This window comes from Bombina bombina, chromosome 1 (genome assembly GCF_027579735.1).
Source record: "Bombina bombina isolate aBomBom1 chromosome 1, aBomBom1.pri, whole genome shotgun sequence".
NCBI classification, from domain to species: domain Eukaryota; kingdom Metazoa; phylum Chordata; class Amphibia; order Anura; family Bombinatoridae; genus Bombina; species Bombina bombina.
The window spans coordinates 1,383,141,988-1,383,157,285 of record NC_069499.1 but is presented as its reverse complement, the minus strand read 5'-3'; the positions used below and the strand labels follow the sequence as shown (position 1 = coordinate 1,383,157,285).

The window sequence follows — 15,298 nt, the reverse complement described above, 5'->3', positions numbered from 1 at the left end:
CCCCCTCACACCCAGTCGGCACTCAGCAGATGCCAGGTCAGTCTGTTGAAGGCCAGTTGTGTTTGTCCTCATGCAGTCTCTACTGCGCATGACAGCTTCGGACAAACACACTTGGCCTTTTATATTATAGGATTATCTGCTCCTTAATCCATTGCATTTGTCTAGGTAAAATAGCACCACATACAATTGTAGGATTAGTTGTGAAAAGGAGCATTAGGATTGTCCAGGTGTACATACATCATGCAGCCTTGGTTAGCTTTTAGTGTTATCTCTGTGCACACATTTTCCCATAGTAAACTTGGAAGTCTACAATGACATTACCAATATTAATTGGGAATAAATAGGGGTATACATAGCACCATAAATCTCTCATAATAAGTTAATGGATGTTAAGGTGGACTTTTGCCACCTTCATTTAGAATTTTTAATTATAGCCAAGTCCCCTGTTGCTCACTGACCTTCAGAGATATTCCTGATTTATGGTAACACATATATCTGTATTACAAAGACCTTTTAATAAAATTTTGAGGAAAACCCTACTTCAGTATCAACTCATGCTCCAAAGCATGCTTGAGGAACTCTTCACAAAACACATTTTACATTATCCATCTTCCACATCAGTGCTTTTGTGGATAGCTCCTAACACTTCTTAACCATTGCTTAGTGACCTCACTGATTTATTTCTATTGTCCATATTAAATAGTTTGGGTGTCCAGACCCTACTTTTAGTCCAAGAGAAAGCATCGCCTCCCCCATTTTGTCCTGTAGGTTTGATGTTTCTAACCCTTTATAACTAAGTGCTCAAGTGAGCTGCTCCATTATTCAATAGGAGCATCAAGCTTTTTATAGTCATTCCCCAATGGCGACTCTGACATCCAAACATCCAAAGCTCATCCAGAGAAAAAAAAAGTGTAATATCATGAACAAAAACGTTCAAGATAACATTTGGATAAAGCCACAATTGCTGGACCTGCCAACAGCAGAGGCTTATTATACACAAATAAGTCAATTTACTACAAAGTCTGCCCTAGTTTATATCTCCCATCATCATTATAAGTCTGTACCACCATTATGAGTCAGCATGTCTTCTGAGTCTTTGAGAAATAGCCCAACTGATGACTCATTTTTGGCATTTTCAGTGTTAGCATGCTGTAGGTTAGCCTTGTTTATAATGATCATTACTGATTCCACAACATCTTCTATTATTACCCAATATAAATTAGGTCAATGTGTATTCCTGCCTCTAAATGAGACAGTTTAGTTCTTAAGTCTGCCATTTCCCAGGATCACTTGTGGCTATTTCTGGTCTTCCTCAAAATTTCCAAGATTTGGGCTCTCCTTTTCATCCAGTCTTCTGTAGTTTTTTTGGGATTGACTGAGCGTGTAGAGGGCTTGGGAACAAAAAAGGTGTATTTTAGCCTTGGTGCCCGTTGGTCACTGACCACTAGTGCCTGAATGGTCAAAGACTCTTTTAGAGGACCTCGTCCTACAATGGTCTCCATGGCTTTAGTAGCACCACTGTAACGTACTGTCATTCCTCCACCCACGTTGACGTCGAGTTCTGATGGCACCAGAATGTAGTTTCCATTCAAGGCAAATGAACCATCCTGCCTCTTCATAGCCAGGTAGACTCCGTCACTGGTGGAAGATGATCCACTGTTCTGACGAATCAATATATTAGTGGCTCCAGCTGGGATTGTAACCACATCATTATATCCATATCTGTGAGAAGGAAACAGAATGTGTAAGACCAGATTATGTTTACTGTGCAGCATAAAGTTTTACGATAACACAGCTTGACTTTTCTTAAAGGGACATAAAACCCCAAAAATTTCTTTCATGATTCAGATAGATCATACAATTTTAAACAACTTTCCATTGTTCTTCAATTATCATATTTTCTTTGTTTTCCTGTTATCCTTTGCTGAAAATCAGGAAGGTAAGTTCAGGAGTGTTCACGTGTCTGCAGCAGTATATTGCAGCAGTTCTGCAACCATTTTATACATTAGCAAGAGCACTAGATCGCAGCACTATTTCTTGTTATCTAGTGCTACAGACATGTGCACGCTACCTATCTAGATATCTCTTCAACAAAGAATAATTAGAGAACGAAGCAAATTTGATAATAGAAGTAAACTGGAAACTTTTTTTAAATTGTGTACTCTATCTGAATTATGAAAGAAAAATGTGGGTTTTTCATGTCCCTTTAACTTCAAAAACGCCTGTCAAGGCTTTACACTAGTTTATTCACTTGCTACTGTCCCATAGCCCTTATTCTATCAGATATCACTCAGTCAGCACTGATCCACTTTTATTATCATCTAAGAGGTTCACTACAGGTACAGGGTAATTTGAAACATATTTCAGTTGTAAATTTAGAAAAAGAAAGGGTTCACTTTTTTGTAAGAGATAATTACTTTACTGAAAGAACAGAATATACATGATACACTTGGGATAGCAACAAAAATATTGAGTTTAAAGGCAGATAAACACCACAAGACTCATCTGGTCTGCACATTGTTCTAAATATTGAAAAAAAGAAGCAGATACTTGATGATGATTTTAGCTTTGTACATAAGCATTAACCCATTATGTACTGTTAACATAGTGCACTTCTGTGGACTTCTAAATCCTTTATACGTATGTGTGTGTATATACAGTATATATATATATATATATATATATATATATATATATATATATATATATGTGTGTGTGTGTGTGTGTATATAAATACACACACACACACACACACACAGGTCTTTGATGTTTTATCGATTCTAGTTAGTCAAAATAAAAGACCTCTTCAGCCAAAAAAATCTACATTTATTCAGTTATTCTATGGTATACATGAACTAAAATAGAAAGGAATTGCTTATACTTTATCCAGTGTACTACAGTGAATAATAATATTAGAATTAGAGAGGATTCTCAAAACTAAACTTCCATGATTCAGATAGGGCATGCAATTTTAAACAACTTTCCAATTGACTTTTATTATCAAATTTGCTCTTGGTATTCTTTGTTGAAAGGTAAACATAGGTAGGCTAATTTCTAAGCCTTTGAAGGCCGCCTCTTATCTCACTGCAATTTGACAGTTTTAAACAGCTAGAAAGTGCTTGTTCATGTGTGCCATATAGATAAACATTGTGCTCCCTCCCATGGAGTTATTTATGAGTCAGCACTAATTGGTAATAAGGGGACAGTCTGCAGAAGCTTAGATGCAAGGTAATTACAGAGGAAAAAGTATATTAGTATAACAGTGTTGGTTATGCAAAAATGGGGAATAGGTATTAAAGGGATTATCTATCCTTTTAAAAAAATAAAAAATCTGCAGCAGACTGTCCCTTTAAGTGTCCTTTTCACTTGAAGAAACTTTACACCTCATTAAATGAAGTCTTACCGGGGCTTTGTAAAAGAACCGTAGGTCTTCGTACAGGTAGATCCACTTCCACCACAAACCATGCACTTATCAAACTTCTTCTTTGATCCAATAACTCGGTCACAACCTGCATGAACACATCGACCTTGGACGCATACTGAAGTGGTGTCAGGGGAGCAAGGAGTACCATCTGACACCTGCAAGGAAATATCAGCAATGAGTTAGTCTAACAAGCATCAGACAGTATCAGTGTTAGTCACATACATCCCTCTATGCTCCTCCCTCCCAATCTTTAGAATACATTTGATAGCACCCATACCTATAACCTACCTATATCAAACAGAAATACCATTTTGTAGCCATATTTTGGCAGGTGACCCTTAGTATAGTAATTGCTTTAAATGTTGAGAAAGTAGTTGGAAAATAGAAACTAGAAGGTAAAGTTAGACTTACCCTTGGCTCTAATACGTAGTAGTATCCTAGAGGTCGTGATTGGCAGGTGAGCTTGCACTGATCTTTCTCGGCAATTCCGCTGTATCTTGGCACCCAATCCATTGGTGAAGGGAAGCCTTTGAAGAGATCTGTTCTATGGTTGTAAACAGCACACTGCTGCTCACGGAAAGTCATTGCTACAACAGAGCACATATAGTTACATTACCACCTGATTGATTTGTAGCATGATGCAAATGCATACACCTTAACAACAATTGTACTCAAAATATCACAGTGGTATAGAAAATGCAGTCATGGGGCCTTAAATTATAAAATCATTAACTTCTACAGTAAAAAACAAAACAAAAAAAAGGTAAACAAAAACCCTTTATGTGTTTTTTCCCATAAATGGTCTAAATTTAATTACAATCAATTAATTATTTTGAAATTATTCTTATTATTAGGTCCAGATATTGAAATTTAATATGATTTATATTGAATCTTTGGAAAAATTAAAAAATAACTAGAATTAATAACTATTTACATTGACACTCACCATTGCCAGTTGGACACTCCTGAGTATTACATGAGCGATATTGGGTCCTCTTTCCTTCACAATACTTCCCCCCATTTCGAGGCACAGGTTTGTTGCACTCACGGTGAGAGAACTGAACACCACCTCCGCATGTTCGAGAGCATTCTCCATAGGGGCCCCAAGATCCCCACCCACCATTTGTAGGTATCTGCAAAAAAGATAATGTGATTATATTAAAACTTTATTTAAAGAAATGGATTAGTTAAACATAATGCCGTATATTTAAGTGTTACAGCTAAATGAACTAGGCAGTAATTAAACTTCCTATCTGATTATAATAAATGTATTTTCTTTTTGTTAGCCACTGACTAATACCACATGCAAATACTCACATTGAAGGCTTTCATCTCAACTTTACTGATACAACGTCCATTCATGCAGGTCTTTCCCACTCCACACTGAGTGCCATCTGCCCATGGGAAATGCTTGGTTTGGCACATGAAATGTCCATCAATTCTCCCTGTACACCACAGGGAAGAGCAAGGGGTGTGCAGGTTGGGACAGTGGCGTGAATCAGGTCCAAATGTTAGTTGGCATTGGCGGTCGGAGTCATAATCATTACCCGGGAAGGGCACTGGTAAGCGAAGAGGAGTTCGTGGTTTATCAAGAAGGCAATGACCTGCATACATGGACAAATGATTACTATGGATATTGTTGAGATTAATACTAATTATGATAAACATATGCATGAGAAATAGGAACAATTGAAGAGGGTGGTTGTTTCTGCAAAATATGTCTGCACTAAGATAGCATTATTCTGTCAATGCAGTAACAAAATATTAGTTAATAGAATGCATATTTTTAAAACAGCTCATTCTGAAAAAGTTAAAATATAACGTGAGATGTGATATAAAAAGGGAGATATTTACCATGTCCATTATCTAAGAAGTCGGTTATGAATTTGGCACTGCAAGGTGACCATAATTCCTCAGGATCAACATATGACATGACAGGCGCCATCATGTGCCTTGTGTTGCTGGATGGTCTGTTCAGTTCTATGCAGGGCTTGGAGTTATCATGGAGCATGTTAAACACATGGCCTAAGGGGACACAGAAACGTTTTATAAATACCATTGTTGTATCAGGCATATAAAATTTTGTATTATGTAAAGCTGTACACTTTTAACCCTACAGTTATTTTTTTAAAATGAAATAACTAAACATTTTTCAAACTATACATAACATATAAATATATTTAATTTCAACTACTTGTAATTTCAGAAACCACTTCACAAATTAGTAACTACTAGGTATGTGGTTATTCAGATATTTGTTTGTTAAACAAATTCCAAATGTGGCCTTTGGTAGTAGCATTTGGCTATTTTCAGTGCCGGATATATTACTGTTAAATTGCAATCTGGATGTGCAGAGATCTTTGTGCGTTACACTTTAACACTAATATATACGGCACTGAAAATAGCCAAATGCTGCTACCAAAGGCCATTTTTGGAATTAGTTTGGCAAACGAATATCTGAATAACCACTTTTGCGCATACCTAGTAATTGCAAAAGGAAATATTATTTATTGGAATAATATACAGAAGATTGGACAGATAACTTTTTTTATTCCTTACCAAGCTCATGAGCGGCTGTAAATGCAGATTGTAATCCATCATCTTCTACTATGGAGCAGCTTCTTGATGGGTCACAAACAGTACCAACGTCAGCCATTCCCAATGTGTCACAAGTGGACACACCGCACAGATTCTGTCAGCAAGGGAATAAAAATAATTATTAAATGTGGATAAACAACTTTATATTATAAACACACAGCATGACATAGTTATTATTCACACTCTTTGAACAAGGAAGAAAGCAGATTGATAATCTTAAGGAGGCCTACCTGTCTGGTGAAGAGTATTGCTGTGTCAAAGTGCTCTGAATCAGAGTCATTAGGTTTATTCAATCCTTTCTGCCACTCACAGAAGTTCCTCAACATCTCTGCTGCATGTGTAGTCATCTTCAGACCACCATAAGTGTTGGATTTGTCTGCTGCCCCTATTACAACCAAACGTGTAACAACCACATTCACTGGGTTCTTCAGACTAGGGTGGCGGAAAAACTTTGCCGCAGCTGCCATAACAGTCAACAAGTAACGCTTGAGGCCTGCTCCATGAAATTTGGCCATGGTCTCATCTGCCACCACCAAGGTCTCTACATAGCGAGGAACTGATGCAAATCTCTACAGGAACAAAAAGGATAATGAGTCCGCTGTTTCTCTCAGCTCCCACCATAAATGATACATTACTGTTACGTGCATATAGTTCACATTAGCATGCTTATAGAAAACAGTAAACATCACTGCATATGCTTTAATTTATCATCATGTTGTCTTGCTAGTTTTCAGTGTCTGTTACAATCTAAATTAAAAAAAGAACTTTGGATCTATTGAAGAGTTCTGGGTAATATAACAATACCAAGATTTAAGTACCTACAAAGTGCTTCAAAACAACATGAATGAACTGTAAGATTAATTTTAATTTTCCTATAAACTCCTCAGTCAGTACTCCCTCACAAAGAGGCCCTCGCAGTCAGAATTCCTATCTTCTAAGCTGAATTTTTCCATCGCTGTAGATCCTTCATTCATTCTAATTCATTATTTCTAACACACTTTTGCATAGTTTTTTTTGAAAGCTTTGAGGTTTGCTATTGTTTAATGATCTATTACAATATTGGGTCAGTCTTAAACTGGATACTCCTCACAGGGGAAATGTTTTTTTCCCTTACACAGTTTTTTTATGTATGATTTCTAAGCTAATAGGAACCATGAATGTGGGAGAAGAAGGGGAGTGGAAAGCGTTAAAGCGAAAAAAAAAATTATTTGTCAGGAGAAGTGTAACAGAGCAAAAGCTAAAATATAGTGTAGCATAAAGAGGAATGATTTACTAGGCAGAATAAGTAAATGTTTTGTAGCAGCAAGAAAGGATTTATATGGCAGAATATCCTGGTAGAAGCAGAATATGTTGTTAGATGTCAGGCAGGACTTACAATGCAGAATTTCTTCTTATTCAGAAGCAGTTATGAGTTACAGGGCTGAATGAACAAAATTTAGTGGCAGAGTATAATGTACAGGGCATAAATATACAGATCCTTGGTAGCATAAACTTGGCCAGGGGCGGTGAACCCATGGCACCAGTGAGTAATAAATGTGCTGGCCCTCTGCCTTTGGGTTATTGGTTTACCACTGTATTGCTTGGTTTCATTGACTTAAATTGCAATACATAATTAAAAAAATTCTACATCCAAGCTATATAGCAGCAATTTAACTCTTTAAAGGGACATGAAACCCATTTATCTTTCATGATTCAGATAGAGAATACTATTTAAAAAAATGTTTCCAATTTACTTCTATTAACAGATCTACTTCGTTCTAGTGTCATACATGATGGGAAATAGTGCTGCCATATAGTGCTCTTGCTAATGTATAACATTTGCAAAACTGCTGCCATATAATGCTGCAGACACGTGCACACTCCTGAACTTACCGTTCTGCTTTTCAACAAAGGATAACAAGAAAATGAAGAAAATTTGATAATAGAAGTAAACTACAAAGTTGTTTAAAATTGTATGTTCTATCTTAAATCATGAAATAAAATTTTGTGTTTTATATCACTTTAACTTTTTATATATGGTATGGATTTAAAACCCAAATTAACATTTCATTAATCTCCCTTCTGATTTTAGAGGAAATAACCCAGAGCTCTAGAAAGAAGATTGTCACCAGTTTGGGCCCTCAAAAAGCTTCCTCAGCCCAGAACTAAGCTATTACAGCAAATAATACAGTCATACGATATTAGCAAAGAGTTACAGTGCAGGATACACAGGCATTGCTTGCATTGGTGAAATCAGCCAGGGAATTATTGAGACAGATAATGTGTAAATGTGTTGCAATCCTACAAAAATGATGTAAAATAACTGCAGGAAATGGCTTAATCCCAGGATCATGGGGAAATGGAGGGGGCCGAGGATCTTCAGAGCTCTTACAAACTTTAATGACAAGTTTACTTCACTACTGACGCGCTACTGTTACTCTAGTACTTGTCATTACTGATATGCACAACACACACATATAGACCAACGACTGCAAAGAATGGAATTTCCCCATATTTTATTGTGACAGCCTCTTGGACCAGATTCCCTCTGCCGTCTGGACCCTGCATGTCTATGTTTTGGTTGTCTTGCGCAAATCCTTTATTAATGGGTTGTCCTCATTGTCATATATAAACAGTGCGTAATAAAGTCTTAATGTGAGTGCGTATGTGTGTGGGAAGGAGAAACATTTGACAGGAACTTTAAGTTCTGATTATTCACCAAAATAAAATGTTCTCAGAAATAAATAAAAACGATAACTTGGACTCAGCATATCAAAGCCAGTTGGATTAAATCTACAAAGAAATAGCATTGAAAGAATGCAGTAATGTTCTGGTAGTAATACCATTGACGGGAAATTGAGCAATGTCCCATTCCTAAACGCTGTTATTGAAAAAAAAATATTAATATATATATATATATAGTATTTTTCTTTAGAATGTCTAGGGTAAAACCTTTGATTAAAGTAAGTCTTACAGATGGTATCTACAAGGAATAGTTTATGATAGCTGAAAGGACTATTTCCCTCTCTCATTTCCTGTAGTATCTGTATCCCAGTAGCACAGCATTGTCCTTCATCACAGGATTTTATGGGTGAGTGCCTTGGATGAAGTTTACCTATTGAGTATTGTATTGTAACCTTAGCTATGTGCTCAGCACAAAGGAACATTCATTGCCTTGCTGTTAGGGGGATTGTGCAAGGTACCTTAATTCCGAGCCTCGTGTTTGGACATCTCGACTGATCTTTGGCATGGCTCCACACATGAGTGTCTACTCTTTCTCTCACATCAAGTCATTCAGCTATCAGTTCCTAAACACTGACAGTCTATCACACAAGTTATGTGTGTACTTTCTTAAAGCAACTAAAGGCTCTTGTGCATAGGCATATTGGTAGCCCAAACTTCCGATGCAAGGAAAGCATAGTATTGTGTTACTTAAAGAGATACTCAAGTCAAAATAAACTCATGATTCAGATAGAACATGCAGTTTTAAGACACTTCCATTATCAAATTTTGCACAGTCTTTTAATATTCACACTTTCTGGGGAACAAGATCCTACTTAGCATGTGCACAAGCTCACAGGGAAAACGTATACAAGTCTGTGATTGGCTGATGTCTGTCACATGATACAAGGGGCCGGAAAATGGGAAAAAAAATAAATTTGTCAGAAAAAAAATCCACTGCTTATTTGAAATTCAGAGTATATGTAATTGCATTGTCTTTTAATTATGCACTTGTTAGGAATGCAATTCTACTGCATTGAGTGGTCATTTAATTATGTCAACTTATCGACAAGGTTGTAATTACCTATAGACCCTTTTGCCAATTTGTGTCAACAGCTGTCTGTCTGTATCCTTTCTCTTGCTATCATTCTCTTGCCTTGTCTTTATCTCTTCTGGCCCTTCTTGCCTTCTGAGCATTGCCTGTTCTCTCTATTCTTTTCTTTGAATCATTTTTTCTTTATTTGTCTTTTTCTTTCCCCTTACTGGTTACTTGGTTATGCCACCGTGTAAATGACAAAATTATACACCATTTGTAATACTGGCATTTTTAATCTTCTCTCTTCTACCTTTTTCTTTTACTGTCTTTCTCCTGATTGGTCTGTTCTCATGTATTTTGACTTATTCATTCCTATTTATTATTGTCATAAGTCACAACAATAATCATTGCTGAAAACTGAGAAAGTTACCCGTGCTTTTCAATTGCATAGTTATTTACCATATATAGAAAGTTATCTGTAGTGGCCAGATCCTCGATAACTCTTGAAACATAAAAACAGTCATAATTAAGTTTTGGCAGAAGGGATTAAAGTCAGAAATCTTCCAAAGACACAAAAAGAGAACTTGGCCTTCCTACAGGCAGCTGGTCCCAATGATTTCACCACTGGAGCCATGAGTTGTCTTTGTCAACTAGCTGAGATTCAACAAATGAACATGACAATATAAATGTATCAGAGAGTGGACTGCCAAGCTTAGCAAGAGAAGAGGGTGTCAGATAGCAATGTTCAACTATTAAGGACATGAAAGAGGACAGAACATTTTCCTACGAAGGAAAATTTGCATCAACAAAACTAATCCCAAAGAGCACACGTTAATTGTGCCCATATTAACAGGGGCCACTCTACAAAAATAAAAATAAAACATATCACTTTATGATTTACAGACAAAGTAAATAGTTTTGGTTTAATGAAAAGGAAAATTTGAAGTCATTGCTTTAGTATTCTAAATTGGGCCAAATGCTTTAAAGCTGTATTTAAATAAGTTAACCTGGGAATGTAGCTTATTTGGTAAGCCTATTGCTATTACCTTAAGAATATAGCATGCCAATAATTTTTATAGTCATATCTGTAAATTCGGAAAGCAGTTTAATTATACTGAGTACACTAATTGCGTAACCTTTAACCCCTTATTTGCAAATGCCTTACATTAAAACCTTGCTTAGCAGCTAAATGGTTGAAAAGTATGGCGTCTTGCCTTTGGTCATAGACCTACATCTGTTAGCAGGAAGCTGTAGAGACAGCTAGAATCTCTCTAGACTAGACGATTATACCTATTCCAAAGGATCATTCATTTCATGTCAAGCTATTCAAGATCCTTTGTAAGAATCAATGAACTGTTTCCTTTATTTTGGTCTTTTAGAGATGAATGGAAAAAGTGCATGATTTTGACCCATTGGAAAATGCATCATTGGAATAAAGGCCTGTGGTAAAGTCATTACCACCTTAACCCTGAATTATTTGGCTTGTGGCCAAGCAAACCTAGTCTTTTGGAACGGAAACTTAGAGATGTCAGTTTTTCATCTTCCACTGGCCCCCACAATGGAACCAGACACTAACCAGTGGGAGACCTCAAGGAGCAAAATGAGAACCTGCAAAGAATATTTTCCTTGTCTGTTGAGTGGGAAACATGCATCATTTCCACATCACTATTTGTCAATCAGAGGAAATCTATAAAACTGTAAACCATATATTCTAGTCAGTTCCTGAGAACTGGTAACTATTTAATGAGTTTTCTTTTACTCTTGAAACGGCAACCCAAACATTAATCTAGAGTTGAATATATATTATTAATTTTTAATTTATATTGAGCCACACTACTGTTTACTGGACGTTTCATGACTATTATTAGGAGTAACTGTTTTTTGTTTTTTTATTGTAATGGAAATCAACCACATCTATCTATCTTGTATCAAATACATATCAGGAGCTGATGCATTATTGGTTGCTTTGATATGTTTGTTGTGGTTTTGCTTATTTGGGTTTGAGCTTTTTAGTCAATGTTTGGTAGATTATAAAAGGAAATCCTTGAGTGGAATGTTCTGATTTGTTCTCCATGTGCTGCCAGAAGAGGAGTGTCCTTACTAGTGACACTAACAAAGTTCACTATGTAGGTGGGACATGTGCTTTACAATGGGCCGATCTGTCACTTGTAACTGTTTCCATCTTTCCCCATATTTCTTAACAAGCCTTAATCTAATAACAATTTAGCTTTACTTGCTCCTCCTGACTGTATCAGATGGCTTTGGCAGGGTCTTACCCTAATCGTACTAATTAATTTAATTTTAAATTTAAAGGTGTTCAAACAACAAAAACAATATTTTAAACCTCAATCCCCTCCCAGGTTAGGACATGCGTCGTAATTTCAACTACTATATTCAACTACTTAAAGGGACAGTCTATTTCAGAATTTGTATTTTTTTAAAAGACATATAACCCCTTTATTACCTATTCCCCAGTTCTGCATAACCAACACGGTTATATTAATACAGTTTTACCTTTGTGATTATCTTGTATTTAAGCTTCTGCAGACTGCCCCCTTATTTCAGTTCTTTTGACAGACTTGCATTTTAGCCAATCAGTGCTGACTCATAAATAACTCCACGGGAGTGAGCACAATATTATCTATATGGCGCATGGGAACTAGTGCTGTCTAGCTGGGAAAAACTGTCAAAATGTACTGAGATAAAAGGCGGCCTTCAAGGGCTTAGAAATTAGCATATGAACCTACCTAGGTATAGCTATCAACAAAGAATACCAAAGCAAAGTTGATGATAAAAGTAAATTGGAAAGTTGTTTAAAATTGCATGCTTTATCTGAATTATGAAAGTTTAATTTTGACTAGACTGTCCCTTTAAACACACATGATGTCATGTTATTTTGCTACACTGTGTCTTGATTTAATGCCATAAACCAGAGGTCTAGATTAACTACAAAAAAAATCATAAAACACTTCAGTAAAACAATTTTCTCCCAATTCCTCTGCTACTCAGTTACGCCTATATACTAAGAATAATTAGCTGCAAATCATAGTGAATAATTTCCATACAATAGCATAGGATTTTATAAGCTTTTGTCTGATTGGAGAGTTATGTGACTTCTTAGTATTATAAGCCTTTTGGCTTTAACGGAATGAGAAATGGGCCTTTTTTCTATTTCCTGGAAAGATCTAAGATTAAAATGCAGCTGAAGTTGATTCTCTAATCACTACAGGTTGAAACATTTAGATAATCACCTGATTTAGGGGCACTAAAATGAAAAGCAGGTTTGAAACTTGGACAGATAGAAAATACGAAAATTCACATTCATTATTAAAACAGACCAGATTGTTAACTGCTATTAAAGGAAACAAAATATGTTTAGAGAACAACAGCATTTTTTGCACTATATTTACAATAGTTACTTGTGTGCATTTTTTTATGGTTGCCTTTGTATGCACATAATTAATTAGGGAAAATATAGCAGTATGCCTTATGCATCTCATAAATTAGTTCTTTAACTATTATTTTTCACAAAGGAGGAAATTTAACTAAAATCATTCAACAACAGATATTAGTTAAAATATCTGACTTGTGTTTAAAGAGGGGAACAAAGGTACAGATCACACAGAGGGGCTCCCAAGGGAGATGAATTAAGAACCTTCCTGTGTCCAATAGTAGACAAAGATCCCATTGAAGGATAAAACAGAATGAATTACCCTCTCTCTTTTGTCTTATTATGACTGATAATTATATTTAGGATCAGACCAAGGCATTGGCACCAGACTGTACCTTGGTCTCTCACAGTACACCTGTTAGGGAGAGCCTGTTCTATAACCACAACATTAAATCTTTAATTCTTTCAATCCAGAGCAAAAGTACCCAACAGTTGTACAGTGACCACACCAGCTGCTATAAGATCAATAAAGTCCCAGATGGAAGATTCCTTTCCTGTGACAAAAATTCCATATTCATGTTTCATTAGATTCATAGTCATCAGCAACTAATATATTGTGGTGATTTCTTGTATAGATCTGTAGAACCATTAGTCGAAATTTGAGTTTTAATCATCTATATTGCATGAATTTGTACATTATAAAAGGGGGCACCTATCATAAAGGACTTTTTAATCCTCTGCTCCACTGTACCTGCAAAAAAATTGCATATAACAACATTTTATCGCATTCAATCATTTTTTCACAACCTGTCCTGAAACAGCATTCATAAGAATGGCTGGTAGCTACTGGTACTTTAATTTGAATAAAGATTGTCTCAGTTCTGGGAAAGGACAGAGAGCTCATTCATTCAGTAATGTTTCATTTGACAAGTAGCTGAAAATCCTGTTTGAAGCATCTTTCTAAATTACTCATAACTACATTGCGGCAAACAGGAGGAGGACAGTGGAGTGTTGTAAAGGTGGTTGGTTACAATGGATGTAATTAAAGAAGCCTTCCAAAACAATACCTCAATGCTGAGAAAGCATGTAAGCTTCCTACATGGCAATAAAATATGTTGTTTTAAGTCTAAGGGAAATCCCCAGTCTGGAATAAAACAATTACTTGGCACTCAGATATGGCGCTGGATACGTTAATATGTAATTTTAATAACTGATGTTAAGCCTTTCCAAAATTCTTACCTTAGATCTTTTAGCTGTTTGTTGGTACTTTCCAGCTTGGTTGGTGTTTTCTGTATCCCCAGTAACTCTTACAGAAACTTGTGGTCCCACATTACACATAGGTCCATTGGTCTGCTCTGGCACTTTTCTCCGGATCACATGTGCCCCCACACCTTCAGCACTGTTTTGGCCTCCCCCTTCCAATGGCTGAATGTGAAATTCAGCTCCCCGATATTGCAGCACCCCAATGAGGGATGCCCCATTGTAATTCACTGCTGCAATGGACTCTGGATCTGAATTCACTGCTCCAGTAAAGTAGCCGCTGCCAGTTTCCGAGAGACCGTTGGCATCAGATTGTCCATTTCTGCCCAAATACTGTACTGTTAAATCTTCAGAGAGGAAACTGGGGTCCTTCTCTAAATCCAAGACAAACTCTTCACCAAAGGCACGAAATCGAAAAAGCAGGTGACTTTCAGAGGGTCCCTCAAAACCATTTCCATTCCAGTCTGGCTGATCTTGGCGGAAGCTGGAGTTCAGTCTTTCCGGAAATACAATTTCCTCCTTGTAACCGGCTTGAGTTCTCTCTCCAACACCAAACACCACGTGTACCCAAACAGCAGCAACAAAGCTGATGCACAGCATCATTCTGGAAGAATTCTTAACAATAGTGTGACACTAAACCTTGTAATCTTAAACCTAAATTTATCCGATCAAAAATGTAATAATAATAATAATAATAATAATAATAATAATAAAATAAAAATAATATGTTAGCTGAAAAAAATGCTAATATGCTAATCAATAAAATAAAAATATTCTGGAGAATGAAAGGACTAACTAGATATTGCTATATGAACTTATATCAAATATTTCTTCTAAAATCCTATTTTTTCTTTTAAAAGTAGAACATTCATATGTTGGATCCAAATAG

At 36.3% G+C, this 15,298-nt stretch overlaps 1 protein-coding gene across 1 annotated transcript; it reads right to left on the bottom strand.

Moving 5' to 3' along the window:
- Positions 1–496: 496 nt before the first annotated feature.
- Positions 497–15,068, bottom strand: ADAMTS4 (ADAM metallopeptidase with thrombospondin type 1 motif 4). The gene is made up of 9 exons (XM_053704482.1): positions 14,389–15,068; positions 6,253–6,591; positions 5,984–6,116; positions 5,279–5,449; positions 4,742–5,028; positions 4,371–4,557; positions 3,836–4,011; positions 3,404–3,579; positions 497–1,722 (listed from the first exon to the last, which is right to left on the bottom strand). Exons 1-9 carry the CDS (start codon positions 15,010–15,012, stop codon positions 1,287–1,289), a joined length of 2,529 nt encoding a protein of 842 aa, XP_053560457.1. The 5' UTR covers positions 15,013–15,068; the 3' UTR covers positions 497–1,286.
- Positions 15,069–15,298: the final 230 nt, after the last annotated feature.

What these genes read in the sequence shown, in the direction of transcription:
- ADAMTS4 (XM_053704482.1), bottom strand. Translation starts at nt 15,012, where the DNA reads ATGATGCTGTGCATCAGCTTTGTTGCTGCTGTTTGGGTACACGTGGTG. An exon ending in CAATACTCTTCACCAGACAG is followed by an intron (nt 6,117 to 6,252) that starts GTAGGCCTCCTT and finishes CCTTGCTGACAG; the next exon opens with AATCTGTGCGGTGTGTCCAC. An exon ending in TTGAGATGAAAGCCTTCAAT is followed by an intron (nt 4,558 to 4,741) that starts GTGAGTATTTGC and finishes TCTTTTTTGCAG; the next exon opens with ATACCTACAAATGGTGGGTG.